The 15,192-nt window shown below is 40.2% G+C and overlaps 1 protein-coding gene across 2 annotated transcripts in view; it reads left to right on the forward strand.

Annotated features, from left to right (window-relative positions):
- The window catches only part of GPR176 (G protein-coupled receptor 176), a 56,070-nt gene extending 43,220 nt beyond the window's left edge, over window positions 1-12,850 (forward strand). For both annotated transcript variants that reach the window (XM_061611466.1, XM_061611465.1), the window contains exons 2-3: window positions 6,987-7,239; window positions 10,915-12,850. In XM_061611466.1, coding sequence (XP_061467450.1) covers window positions 7,019-7,239; window positions 10,915-12,025 — 1,332 coding nt within the window. In that variant the 5' untranslated portion in view covers window positions 6,987-7,018 and the 3' untranslated portion in view covers window positions 12,026-12,850. The remainder of the gene's footprint in view (window positions 1-6,986; window positions 7,240-10,914) is intronic.
- Window positions 12,851-15,192: the final 2,342 nt, after the last annotated feature.

Genomic DNA, 15,192 nt, shown 5'->3' on the forward strand with positions numbered 1-15,192 from the left:
GGATGGATCTTGCCCAAACTCATTTTTAAAAAGTATATATCATCAGAGGTCATCTGACAAGAGAAACCCTTTGCTTTATGGATCATCACCTATGTGATGAAACAGAATTTTTGTACACAGATGCTTTGGTTTAAGAGAATGTTACTTTTAGATAACTCTGTTTTGGGTCTTTTCACATCCTGTTCCATCTGACATTCTCTTGTACTTGTCAAAATGCTACCCTTCCTGCTCTCCAAATATCCTATGGTTGTGATCAGGATTGTTTATCCCTAAACAGAGCTAACATTTCCTGCAACTGACCATAAATTGGTACCAAGTAATTTCAAATCTTCATATGTATGTTTCAGAGAATAACTTGGGAACAGAACAGCACCAGCAAGTACTAAATAAAATGTGCCCGATGAAATTTTTAAAAAAGTCTGTGAAAACTCTCTATTTAAACTAAGGGCCAATCAAAAGTGTATTCCAAATTCTATTCACACGTAGGCCTGGTTCACATGTCATACTAGGCGAAACCAAATGTGCAATTCCTGGAGGTTAGACTGTGGCCACGTTTCTCCTCAGTTATTTTGCTATTGTGCCATGCTCTGCTAAGCCACAGTTTGGTTTAGCATGTCATTGGAACCCAGGCTCATGGTTTAGCTTTCTCCAGATTAACTTTAAACTGTAACCAATGGTTTGCTCAGGAGAGCTAAAGCACAATAACATGCTAAGCCACACCATGGCTTAGCTCAGCACAATATAGCAGCAAAATGACAGAGGTAGAGGAAAGTGGCAGCAATCTGCAGGCCCAGAGCCCATGCATTCACTAAGCCATGGTTTGATTTAGTGTGACATGCAAACTAATCACACTTCACATGCTTATTTGAAATGTTAAAGTCCTCATGTGGTGTTTGTAGAATCTTATTTTCTCACTAGAGCTATACTGTTGAAACAACATTCCAGCATGAAAATTATTAATCACATCAGAGGAACCTATCTGAAGTGGTAAAGGACAATTTTCAGATAACGTTTTCAGGGAAATACTCTCTTATATTGACCCACTTGCTCACGTGAAAAGGAACTGGTAAAACCACAGTGGAAGGATATTACCACTCCAACATAAACACATGAATCAGCCTTAAGTGAATATTATCTGTTATAGAATAAACTTAACACAGCATTGTATCTTAACTCTGTGGAACAAGGTAAACATTTCCAGTTATTTCAGGAGACATTTGTTCAATAATACAAATCACAGTTAATATAGCTGCAGTACACAAGAGATGAAAACATATTCAAGTAAATTGCACCACTATGGGACAGAAATAGAGGAAGAATATTGGGATAATATGATCTGTAGGACAAAAGGTGGTGGAACTCAGCCCACTTAATTTAAATGAGAACCCTGTTGAGTCACAGCACAATGCTGTGTACCAGTATAAAAGGGGAACCTGGCAGAAGGTAGGATGAGTGGGTGCTTAATAAGCCTCCATTAATATGATTGTTGGAACATGGAACATTCTTTGGGGTGTTCTTGTAAAGACTGTTGGTACAAAACAAATTAGCTTTTCAGGCTCACAAAGAGGAGCCTAATGAATGTATTTTGAGTCAGAGTAATAGAGATTTTTTAAAAAGATTTGTGCCAGTTTTTAATTGTTGACATTATTCTAAGTTGACTGACAACAGAAATTTGGCCAGTATGGAGATGTTATTGAGGAGGAGGAGGAGAAATACCTAATTTGCTTCTAGATCACACTAGGTGTTACTTTTATTGTGTGGTTAACAACCATGTTGAAACTTTTTGAATTTAATATCAGGCACTTGAGGGGAGGGAGATTTCATCAGCACCACAGCATGCTGGACTATAAGGTTTAACCCTTTCTTCCTTAGCCAGAATCATGTTGAAAATCCCTTTGGTGCCTATTGTAACTTTTCCCCCATAGCTAATTGCCACGGGGCAATAGATTTTTGTTGGGATTGAGTTGGTGAGGGAAGGGTTAAACCTCTTCCCAGGCACTGGGGACTTATTTGGGAGAGGTTACTGCGTGTGCGCATGGATGTTATTTTGAACTATGTAATAATAATAATTAATAATAATTTAATAATAATTTAATTTTTGTGTCGCCTATCTGGCCGAAGTCACTCTAGGCGACGTACACAATTAAATTCCAGTAAAATTACAATTTAAAATACAGAGCAAATACAATACAGCATCATAAAACAGTGTATAAACAACGGGCATTCAGTAATATTGATAAAGATTAGCCCACCCCGGAGGTCCCAAAGGCCTGTTCAAAAAGCCAAGTTTTTAATGCTCAGCGAAATGCATCCAGGGAGGGGGCATGTCGAAGATCGAACGGGAGGGAGTTCCAAAGAGTGGGGGCTGCCACTGAGAATGCCCTCTCCCTAGTTCCCACCAACCTAGCTGTTTTTGTTGGTGGTACTGAGAGAAGGCCCTGCGTGGCTGATCTGGTCAGGTGGCTTAATTGGTGGTACTGGAGGTGTTCCTTCAGGTAAACTGGGCCGAGACCGTATAGGGATTTAAAGGTTAATACCAACACCTTGAATTGGGCCCGGAAAACAACTGGAAGCCAGTGTAGATGAACTAACACCGGCGTAATGTGGTCACGGCGGCGGCTATTTGTGAGCAGACAAGCCGCCGCATTTTGTACCAGCTGTAGTTTCCGGACCGTTTTCAAGGGTAACCCCATGTAGAGCGCATTGCAGTAGTCCAATCGAGAGGTGACCAGGGCATGTACTACCAGTGGGAGCTGATGAATAGGGAGGTAGGGTTGCAGCCTCCGGATAAGATGTAGTTGATACCAAGCTGCCCGGCTCACTGCCGAAATCTGAGCCTCCATGGACAGCTTGGAATCAAGAACAACCCCAAGGCTGCGGACCTGATCCTTCAGGGGTAATCTTATCCCACTGAGTTCCAGGTCAACAATACCCAACCTTCCCCTGTCACCCACGAGTAGCACCTCGGTTTTGTCAGGATTGAGCTTCAGCCTGTTCCTTCCCATCCATCCACTCACGGATTCCAGGCACTTGGACAAGGTCTCCACAGCCAACTCTGGTGAAGATTTAAACGAGAGATAGAGCTGCATGTCATCAGCATATTGGTGACACCGCAGCCCAAATCTCCTGATGATGGCTCCCAGCGGTTTTAGATAGATGTTAAATAGCATGGGGGAGAGGATAGAACCCTGTGGCACTCCGCAAGTGAGGCGCCAAGGGTCTGAAACCTCATCCCCCAATGCTACCTGTTGATGCCTGTCAGAGAGAAAGGAACGGAACAACTGTAAAACAGTGCCTCCTATTCCCAAACCTCCCAGGCGATCCATCAGGATACCGTGGTCAACGGTATCAAAAGCCGCTGAGAGATCCAGGAGGACAAGAAAGGTGAATTCTCCCCTATCTAATGCCCTCCTCATATCATCCACCAGAGCGACCAAGGCTGTTTCAGTACCATGTCCAGTCCTGAAACCCGATTGGTATGGATCCAAATAATCCGTTTCCTCCAAGTGTGCTGACATGTTCCCTGCATATTAACACAATTTACTTAGAAGTGAGTACACTTGGCATTGTATGCATTTTGGGTAATAGTATGCCTACTACAATTAATAGTAAAATTATTATAATCTTTTATAGTGGACAGAGACTGATTGAACTACATATCACAACTTAACATATTTCTGAACGTTTAAAGCTACATAAATTGAACATTTATAATAATGCTTACAGCAGAAGCAGAAACTTGAAACGGCATTTTTGTTTAGCAATAAACATGATGTTTATATTAGAGCTGAACATTAAGTCGAAAAAGCTAAAGGTGGGGGAAATGTAGGGGTTGTGTACTGAAAGTGGTTTTGCTCATTATCTGCTTCTAAGGAAGACACAGAAAAATTACTGACATTATTTTAAAGAGGGCAGAAATTGTGCCATTTTGGTTAATAATCTGTGCGTGTCCTCATAAAAAAATGTGTTTAAAGTGATGCAGATAGGCTTCCTGGGAAAAAAATGTCTGGGGTTCTGTTCTTGCCTTTGCATTGGCTCTTATTTTATTTTTGCTGGGTAACTGGAAATTTTAAATGATGGAAACTTTAACATTGATTTATACATAGATAAAGTACTATCTGGGGTGTACAGGGCTGGAAAGACAGCCATAAGGGCATGTTACCTGAGGAAACCTTACAGTGAAATGTTAAGCTTTCAAAACCATCATCACTGATTGATTGATTGTGCCTTTAGACCATGCTTCATCCCTTAGGATCCCATGGAAGCCAAAGGCAGATAATACATAATTTGCGGAGGGCCTACAACTCACAAAGTGGCTGTCCTTTGCAGAAAACTCAGTGTTTCAGATGACCATAAACTGGGTTTATTTCAGTATGAGCCAAAATATGGTATGTATAGCCAGTGGGGCTGGTGTGTATTGGAGGCAGGGCTATCTACCAAGACCCCAAAACCTCCCCATATATGCTTGCAAAGCATGCCTTCTCTGTGTAATGAATGTGTGTGAATTTACTGCTACAATCCACAATTCCGATTGTGCATATAGCGTACCTGCATACTCATGGTGTGGGCCAAAGCTGATCAGCACAATTGGTTCATCACATTTACACGTTCAGGGTAAAATAATATTGCCACATGGACTGGGGAAAAAACAGTTTATGACTATGTGAATTGGCTCTAGGAAAAACTAGCATTGTTCATTTACTAAAAACTGCTTTTCAAGCATTGCTTTGTTCACAGTTTATTTGTGCTGAGATGTGTTTTGACTAATTGATACTAAGTCTTCTGGGATATGAAAAAATAAGTAGCATTTGTTTTTAAGATACTGTGAAATCTGATGATGTTAGTTTCACAGAGCTGACAGTTGTTGCCACCATTCTCTCTGTATCTATAACCATCCACACAGATGAAAATGCTGGTAGTGACTGAACATCCAAAGTAATTCTAGACTTGAGGCACCCTGAGCACTGGACACCCTTCCTGACTTGCTGCCCCCCATACTTTATACTGATATTTGTCTTAGTGATGTACATTAGAATTCAATAAACAACAAAAACTTTTGGTTTAACATACTAAATACTTTCAAGCTCCAAAATGCTGGAAAATTACAGCTGTTAAGAGCCATGCCCTTTACAGATGTATTATTTAGGCAATATTGATAAGGTACAGTAGCCTTTCGTGTAATTAGCTTCAGCTTCACTAATACGTTGGAGCTAGATGGCTGTCAGCAGCAGCATGGTGGATCTGGTGCCAAATTTTACTGAACAGACACATGAAATATATGCAACTGAAGCTACCTTCCACATTGCAAATATCCAACTGGCAACCAATACATCCACATAAAATGATAGAGTTTGAAGATTATCTAGTCAGCTGACTTACCCTTAACATATAATCTAAAACTGGGATCCAGAGAAGGAAGTTATGCAAATGAGAGCCCAGCTCACACCCAGAGCTTTGCCTTCATGTTATCCAGTGTTTTAAAAATTCACAGTGGCTTGTTACTGCACATGTGAATAATCTTCGTCACTGGAATTTCAGGAACAGTATCTTACATCATGGGTTTTTATTTTTTAAAACCATTAACCCAGGGGTGGTGAACCTGTGGCCCTCCAGATGTTAGACTCAGCTGGCATGGTCAATGGTGAGGGGTGAGGGGGGTTGGAGGGCCACCTGTTCACCATCCTTGCTGTAACCCTTCTTTTGAATTCATTCTAACATGTTTGAATGAATACTCTATTCTACTCCTAATACACGATTAAATATTCCATGTAAAAATTAACCCCTTGGTTTTTGTGTTGTGTGCTGCTGTTGTATGCCTCCTTAATAACGGCAGGGTAAGGGCAATTTTGTTTCCTTGCTTTGAACAGAGCTGAGTAAATCCTGAATTTTAAAAATGTTACCTTCTGTAAGTGAATTGCCAAAACTTTACAAGGATTCTGTAAAAGCAACAACACATCAGATACCAAGTAGCTTCACTATATATTTTGTCATATGTCAAATATGAATTTGTGGGATAAGATGCATTGCACAATTGATATCAAACTAAATGATGTGTAGTGTTAACTACTTCATTAGCCAGATTAATACTGTACTTAGGAATATTTTGGCGTTTGTTACATGTTTTCTATCATTCAGACCATGGTATTCCTGATCTCTATGTATGGATGCGAAGGATGGACAGTGAAAAAAGCAGATAAGAGAAAAATCAACTCATTTGAAATGTGGTGTTGGAGGAGAGCTTTGTGCATACCATGGACTGCGAAAAAGACAAATAATTGGGTGTTAGAACAAATCAGAATTTGTTAGAACAAATTCAAAGAACACATATGGGGATCAAATGTAGAGGGGCATGCCTGCAATGTCCCTGTTCCTCCTGACTTCACCTCCAACCTTCCTGCATTTAGGCTTTTTTGGCACATTCAGGATCTCTGATCACAGGGAAGATTCTAAGCGTGTTCAGCCAAGCACATGAAAAATCCCCGTTCAGACCTTTCTGCTGGTTTGAGGAAGGTTGGGGATGGAGCCAGCTGGAATGGGGCATCGGAGGCAAGGTTGCCAGTTGCCACATGTCTCTTCCACAGTTTATGCCAATATACCCTCAGTGACTGCATTGCTGCTAGAGGTAGATGGCTTGTAGAATTGTGCTGTTGTAAAAAATAGAATCATGGGAAGATTATTACAGAGCATCCCAATCTACCTATCTACTTATATAAAATGTACATCCTGCAGTTCTAGTACATATGCACCACTCAGGCTGCCTAACAATAACTGAAACCATTAATTATAATCCAAAAACCTAAAATTTAAAATTTAGAAAGTTATGTAAGGAAGCTAGAATTGATCATGATAATTTCAGAAATAGTCTGTTGAATAAATGCTATACTCAAGTCTTATTGGAAGACTTAAATGTAACTAATACACTTCTCTCTGTGTGTTAGTCCACAAATACAACCTTTTATGGTTTGATTTTGTTTCCCTTCATTCAGGAAACTTCGTGGTCTTGTGGTCAACATGCAGGATGTCAGTTTTTAAGTCGGTAACCAACCGGTTTATTAAGAACTTGGCCTGCTCTGGGATCTGTGCCAGCCTAGTCTGTGTGCCTTTTGACATTGTCCTTGGTGCCAGTCCACACTGCTGCTGGTGGATCTACACTGTGGTTTTCTGTAAAATCATAAAGTTCTTGCACAAAGTCTTCTGCTCAGTGACCATCCTTAGCTTTCCTGCCATTGCTCTGGATAGGTAAGGCAATGAGGTTACTCATATATTGTTATTTACCTCTTATATTTTGCAGCTCATACAGGTTTTAAGATTGTTCCTTATTTGATAGCGGTTTAGCTGTGTTCTGCCTCCAGTTTTAAATATTTTCTCTTTGTTGAAGTAACTCAGAACAGTGTTTTCACTTTGCAACCATCCTGTGAGATGAGAGATGCTGAAAGAGAGTGACTTGCCTAAAATGGAAATGGCATACACTGGGTGGATTTTTAACGTCTGGACAACTAAACCTGAGCAGCTGTTTTTATGGCCAAAAAAATCCCAAGCATCCTTATTGCAGATGTATTGATTTCTTTATGTGCTCCTGGCTACCAAGGGGGCTGATAACACTTTTTCAGGTCTTATCAAGAGGCATGCTAGATACTGACTATTGCTTGAAATCCATCTCACAATTTTAAATGTCAATTTTAAATGTCAATCTAGTTACTACTGAGTAGAAGTTCCCTCAGTAGACAGGACATTGGTCATGTTTTACCCTTTCCTGGCTGGTTTTCCATAAGTCTATCCTTTTATTGCCTGTTTGAGGGCTTGTCAGCTATTCATTGGCCCTTATCACCAAGGAAGGTGGCACTGTTTGCTTATAGTGGACTTTTCTCTGTAAAAAGGCAGGACTTGTCTATCCTAGCAAGTTCAAATCTCTGTCTGTCCTAGTGAGTTATATTTCTGAAGCTTGGATTTGCCAGAACCCAAGTAACGTGGTTGATCCCATTCTGAAACTCCTCAAAGCTGATTGAAATAAATGAACTTTTGCAATCATATAAATTTGGGAGCTCCTGCCTGATATTTCCCAATATCACCAAGTAGTGTGGAAATACTTTATGCCTAAGAAATCTTGCATTATTCTACTTTTTAAAATATTTTTTAGTAGTTTTGGAAATATTTTATCCCTTTTATATTCAACTGCCCTGTGAACTCTGATTTTCTTTAAAATACACCAGTTGTCTTTTTTACTGGGGTTTTTCAACCAACTGCCTACTCACATTTTTGCTTCATTTAGCTTATCATACCAATACCAAGATAAACTAAGAAGTTCATTTTATAAAGGAGTTAAAAGAGTTTTGGATGGTCTTACAAACAGTCAGAGTGGCAGTGGCTATTGCTACCACTTTGTACCTGTTTAGGGAAACTGACTGGGGGCCAAAATCAGGAGTCTAGGTAAAAACAATACTTGCTCTCTCCTTTTGACAGCCATTGTGATGGCTCAGGTTCATCCAATGATGCCAAATATTGGAACATTCAGGCCATACAAAAGAGTTGTACTTACGTAACTATGTACATAGCACGTAGTTAAATTTTTGAAGGAGGCAAGAAGGCAGCGCTTTCTATTCTGACGTGTATTCATCACAGTCAGTAATGGTTCCATTCTGCTGTTGTTTAGTTTCTGCTAAATACTACATTATTCATCTCTATCCACTTTTTAGCATGTTATGTAACTTATGCAACTATTTAAGTAGCCTACATTTATTTCAATGTCAAAAAAGTAATTACCCCCCCATATTGGAAAATAAGTGGAGTCCAGCAATTGCCCCTTTAATGCCCCATCTGAGGCCTATGTAGGGGCCTAAATCAGGTTAAAAATATGATTTTATACGTAGCTGTGCCATTGCAATATTAGCCTCCTTTTCAGGCTGCATCCTTTAAGAAGATAAAGCTGTGTAGGAATGCAGGATGTCAGGAGACAGCAGGAGAGGCTGTGGGCTGCAGGTCAAAGCTACAGAGTGGGGGTATATCCAGGGGAGGGGGACTGAAGATCAGTTGGCAGTCATCTTATGTGCACAAGAGTAGCACAGGAGCATTCGGTTATCTTTATTGGCTAGCAGATGCCCCTTGGAAGTGAAGTTGGTCCACTGCCTGGAAGGATACTGTCAAGACCAGGAGAATACGTGAAAGAAGGCATTGAATCCAGCAAACTAATGTTACAATTTTAAATCTCTTTGTTTACTCTTTATTTATTGTGATATTTTGTATTTTTGTATTTTTAATCTTTTGTACACCACCCAGAGAGCTACTCGCTATGGGCGGTTTAAAAATGAAACAAACAAACAAATAAATAAATAAATACAATGTAAGTAATGATGACTCAGCTTCATCAGTGTAGCTGAATATTATACACTGAATATTAGCTGAATAACTGAATAGTATACTGAATATTATATAAGATTAATAGTACCCCATTGCTCCGGGAGATCCCACTGCATATCTTGAAATGAGGAGGAGGAGGATGTGTTTATGACTGTCAGGAGTTTGGCCACTGCTAAAATGGGGGGGGGAATTATCCAACAACTGGTTATCTGGTATTTTCTTTGATTGCCTGTCTAATTCCTTTACAAGAACCATTGCCCCTGTGGCATAACAGCCACCACCAACAACGATGTGAACGAATACCAGTCATATTCACTTGACTTATTTCTGTTCCTGACCACAGACAAACATGCACACTGAAGCAATTTCTCCTTCCTTTTCCACTTGTGTCAGAATTCTCTGACATCCTGAGTTGAATCTTAGTTCAGCACTATTAACAGGATAGCACATCTGAGGGCAGCAGGCTGTATAGCACACATAACTCTGCCCTCCAACATCCTACTGCTGCCCGTTACTTTGTCTAATAGTAAAAACTAAAGCCTGGGAGTCTCACTTTTAAGCTCAAGACTTTTTCTGTTGCACAATGCAGACATTTGATTGATATTGCAGTTATGCAATTTTGTCTAGAATAATTTCATTTCTCTACAAATAGTTCTAAAAAAAAGTTAATCTACAAAGTTGATTTGCTCTCTTTTTTCTTCTGTCCATAAGTTTAATAGCAAGTTTTTGGAATGTACAAACTTTGCTGGTCACTGACTGGCTCACGATTTACATCAATAGTGTCCCACTGACTGGTAAATTATAATTTTATGTTAAAAAGGAAATTCACTGAGGATCCATGCCTTACATACCAATGGAAATAAATTAGATAAGATTAATATTGGATAGGTTAATTGGCCATTCCTACTGAGTATAATGTTGGTAGTAAAGGATGAAATCTAGCTGCAATTCAAAGGAAGATCTGGGATGTTATTGCTGTGGAGATAAAAAATTGTTTAAATTTTGCAATTGATATGAAAGGGATACATACTTGACACTGGAGTTCTGTGTGATTTAATAAAATATAGGCTTTATGTTTTTACAAATGAAATAGTGGTTTAACAGAGAAACTTTAAAATTACAGTATGCTTTAGAACAAGATTTGATACTTCTTGCATTAGATATTATTTCCTGGAATACAAACCTTGTACCACATCTAAGTTTTGGAATATCCCTTGACATCTTTGGCCTTTTCCATTTTTTAATTTTTATCCAAATAATAGCTTAGGGAATTTGTTTTTTTAGGTAAAAAAAGAGACAAAGTTTTATAAGACTTACTTCTGGGTAGGCATGCATAGGATTGTGTTAAAGAAAGGGTAATAAATGATGTTTTTATATCAAGAGAAGAAATAGAATTTAAAACAAGAGGGCTAGTTATTACTAAATTGGTGATTTAAACCACCCAAATTTAAATCAATCTACCCGGGGAGGAGTGGGGGGCAGGAAGAGTTGCAATTATTCTCTGTATATGCATTGATATATCTCTTACAGATCCCTTTCCCCCCCCCTTTTTTTTGGTAGGTACTACTCAGTTTTATACCCACTGGAAAGGAAAATATCAGATGCCAAATCTCGAGACCTGGTGATCTACATCTGGGCTCATGCAGTGATAGCCAGCATTCCTGTATTTGCTGTGACAAATGTGCCAGATATTTATGCTATGTCCATTTGTAGTGAGCCATGGAGTTATTCCATTGGTCATTTAGCTTACGTTGTTATTTACAACATTACCACTGTGATTTTGCCAGTGGCTGTGGTGTTTCTCTTTATGATCCTAATCCGCAGGGCACTGAGCGCCAGTCAGAAGAAAAAAGTCATCATAGCTGCCTTAAGAACCCCTCAAAATACCATATCTATTCCTTATGCCTCTCAGAGAGAATCTGAACTTCATGCCATGCTGCTGTCCATGGTTATGATTTTCATTTTCTGCAGTATTCCCTATATCACTTTGGTGATTTACCGCACTATACTCAGTGCTTCTGACACTTCTGTGTACTTGTTTCTCACTGCCATCTGGCTCCCCAAGATATCACTGCTAGCCAACCCTCTGCTCTTCCTGACTGTTAACAAATCAGTACGGAAATGTTTAATAGGAACAATTATGCATTTACACCGAAGGTATAGTCGGAGGAATATCGTCAGCTCTGGAGGTGCTGGGGATGTCAGCCTGGAGCCCCATGTTCGTTCCGGTAGTCAGCTTCTGGAAATGTTTCACATTGGGCAGCAGCAGATTTTCAAGCCCACAGAGGATGAAGAAGAGAATGAAAGTAAATCAATTGGCTCCAGTGACTACCAGCAGAAGGAAATCCCTACAACCAGCTTTGATGTAGAACAGACTTTAGTTCAGAGGCCTGTGCCTCATGCCATTGCAGACTCTGCCACCCAAGTGGCTCCAGCTATGCCAACAGAAGCAGAATTGGCCAATGAGAAGCATTCGATGCAGCTAGGCTTTGGGCCCTTTGAGCTGCCTCCACAGTGGCTGTCAGAACATCGGAACAGTAAGAAACGACTGCTGCCTCCTTTGGGGAATACTCCCGAGGAGCTAATACAGACCAAACAGCCCAAGAGTAAAGCAGAAAGAAAAATTAGCAGGAACAATAAAGTCAGCATCTTCCCTAAGGTGGAGTCCTAGAAAAAACAGGAACTCTGTGTGACCAGGCAGGACTTCCTTCTTGCATGTATGTGATCCTATGGATCTTTATTAGGTTGAAATGTATTAAAGGCTTATTTTTTGTGCCAATTTATGTAAAATAAAAATGAAAACAAGTGTTCCTTAGGAATGGGTTTTGATACAAATATCTAATCTTATCTGTTTCTCTACATTCATTATATAGAATTGATTAACTTCCAAAGAGGTATTTTTGGACCCTTCCTGCCCCAAAGATGGCTCACTCCTTTATATCTTATTGTGATTTTTTAAGACTGGCCAAATGCAGCAAGTCTATACAATATATAGACAGAGAGACATTGTGGTAACTACTCTATAATTATGGAACTTAGGAGAAGGGAGTTCAATAAATATGAAGCTCCGTTCCCTAGAGTTACATCTCTCTTCCTGCTCTTTCACAAAAGCACTGAGCATTTTTAGGAGTACTCCCTGGCCTCAAAATTTCAGATTCTTTTATTGGCCAGGATTTAGTGCCATTTCAATTATATTTTATAATTTAATGAGATTTTTCTTTCTCCATTTTTGTACTTTTTTCTTAAGGTATTTTAACCTGCTTCATGTGTGGGATAAATACATGCATGCAATCTTGACCTATTAAATATTGCCATTCAGGGGCTGACATTTAATGGGCTGAGCACCGCAGATTTTAAGGGGAAAAAAAGCTTGGGGAGAAGCAACAATAACAGGGATAAAATATACTGGACATCAGAAAACACATGAAAAATGGCATAGCAAATGTTCATAGTTTTTACATGAAGTATAAATAAATGACCCTCAATTTAAATTTAATTATCACTGTGTCAGAAAGATTCCTGTGATTATTTGTATAGAGTTTTTTATGTGCCTCCTCAATGTAACATGGTCACTTCCTTGGCGAATGGGCACTTAGGTTGTGGCTGCTATCTTGTCTGGAATATAGTGCATTAATAACAGACTCCACTGTATGAGTTAATACTGTATGTGACTAGAGCTAGACTGGGACTTTCTTTTTATCTGCCTCTTTTTTAAAAAGTTCAAACATTAAGGCCTATTTTTATTTTATTTATGAAAATGCAAAATATACAATATATATTATTAAATTACACATAAATGCATAGAATCACATTTCTATCATTCACTCAATAAATAAATAAATACACACATACATACTCTATGGCATCATATAATCAATCCTAAAGTCTCAATTCCTAACTTACCCTTCATTACCTGTATCACTGGTTCTCCTGAGTCCTTAACATCATGTTTAAATATACATACGAGAGTGGCTGTATACAGTATTATAGCCAGCATGGATTTTTCGCATTCCACAATGTTAAATTGAAAATACCCTCCATGCCATTCTGATGCTTCCCATAAGCTCATTTCAAAACAAAAACTTACAAAACTTATGGTCCTGAACTCAGAAACACTTGCTTAACAACCCTCTAAATTTTCAGTCAGAGAGAAACAAGAGTTCAAAGTGTAAAATGAGAGAGAGAAAAAACCAGAGCCCTTTTGGACTTTTTTCTGTCCGAGTTCTCATAATTTGTTGAAATTAATTAAAAATCAGCCATGTTCACAGTGTACCTGTAATCCTATTACTGACCTTGTCCCATACTCTGACCTTCATCTTCTGCAGTTTAAAAGTTAAAAAAATGCCTGGCTGATTTTTAATTAATTTAAGAAATTTAGCATTGAACTTAATGATAAGCTCAGGCATGCTCAGTAAGAACCAAGTGCCAGTATTCTAAAAGCCAGACTCACAGCTGCTTGGCTTGCCTAATCGGGGCCACACACACACACCAGACCTTTATTTCACTTGAGACAGTCACAGCCAGGGCCGGCTCCAGGAATGCCGGGGCCCTTGGGCATCAGCTTGCCCTGGCCACCGGTGTGTGTGTGCGCATGTGCGCATGCAATGCACGTCCCCCATGCCCCCTACCTTTCTGCTGTCTTTTACCATTGCCCTTAACGAAGATGGCGGCTGCGGTTTCCCTAACAGGATGACGCCTGTGCCGCCATCTTTGTTGATGGCATGTGTGCGTGCTACACACGTGCATCTCTGCCATCAACTAAGATGGCGGCAGGGGCTTCAGTACATTAGGGAAACTGCGGCCGCCAACTTTGTTAAGGGCAATGGTAAAAGACAGCAGAAAGGTAGGTGGGGTGTGGGGGGGCGCGGATCGCGAAGGGCAGGTGAGCGGCCCCCTGTAGCTCCAGGGGCCATCAGGCCAGTGCCCAACCTGGCTGCCCTTTAGAACCGGCCCTGGTCACGGCTTCCCCAAAGAATCCTGGGAAGTGTAGTTCACTACAGGGTGCTGAGAGGAGACTCTTATTCCCCTGATAGAGCTCCAGTGGCCAGAGTGGTTTAACAGTCAGCCGCTGTGACTGAAGCTCTGTGAGGGGAACAGGGCATCTCTTAGCAACTCTCAGCACCCTTCACTAACTACACTTCCCAGGATCCTTTGGGAGAAACGATGACTGTCTAAAGTGAAATAAAGGTCTGGTGTGGATGGGGCCAATGAGAGATTTGGTTTAAATTTGAGTGGGAGGCTACATGTGGCTGCTGTAGAATAAAAAGGTGGGGGTAACCCTGAAAAAGAATGATACTGTTAATAATATTTTCCTTTTGAAAAGGAAAGGGGCTTCCCCTCTGCCCAGTGCCCACCTACCCAATCTCCTCCCCTTCCTCCTCCTCCCTTCCCTGCCCCTCCCCCAGGTCAGTTTCACCTATCCTAAGCATGATTGCACAAGAGTAAATCCCACTGAACTTAAAAAGCATGCAAATGATCAAACCTGCCCTCCCCTCCTCCCCTATCCCCTCCCTCTTGCCCCTTCCCTCCCCCTTCCTTCGTCCCTCCCTTCCCCTCCTCCATCCCCTTCCACTGGAAGTGGATTGGACTGTGAAAAACCAACCGAAATTGTGTTTGCATTTTAACAAATTTGTAGAGCAGTACAATATCTCAGAGAGGAGGTCAGGTCTCTTGCTCCCCTGGTGCATTCACTATAGCTGCCCAATTTCCCTGCTTTTTAAAGTTTGATAGAAATATCTGTTGGCTATAGGTACTTTCTTAAACTGGAAGGGTTTTTGCCTATTAGTAAATTTAACAATATCTAACTGGCTTGATATCCGAAATTGGTAAACAAAATTC

This window comes from Rhineura floridana, chromosome 2 (genome assembly GCF_030035675.1).
Source record: "Rhineura floridana isolate rRhiFlo1 chromosome 2, rRhiFlo1.hap2, whole genome shotgun sequence".
Taxonomy (NCBI): domain Eukaryota; kingdom Metazoa; phylum Chordata; class Lepidosauria; order Squamata; family Rhineuridae; genus Rhineura; species Rhineura floridana.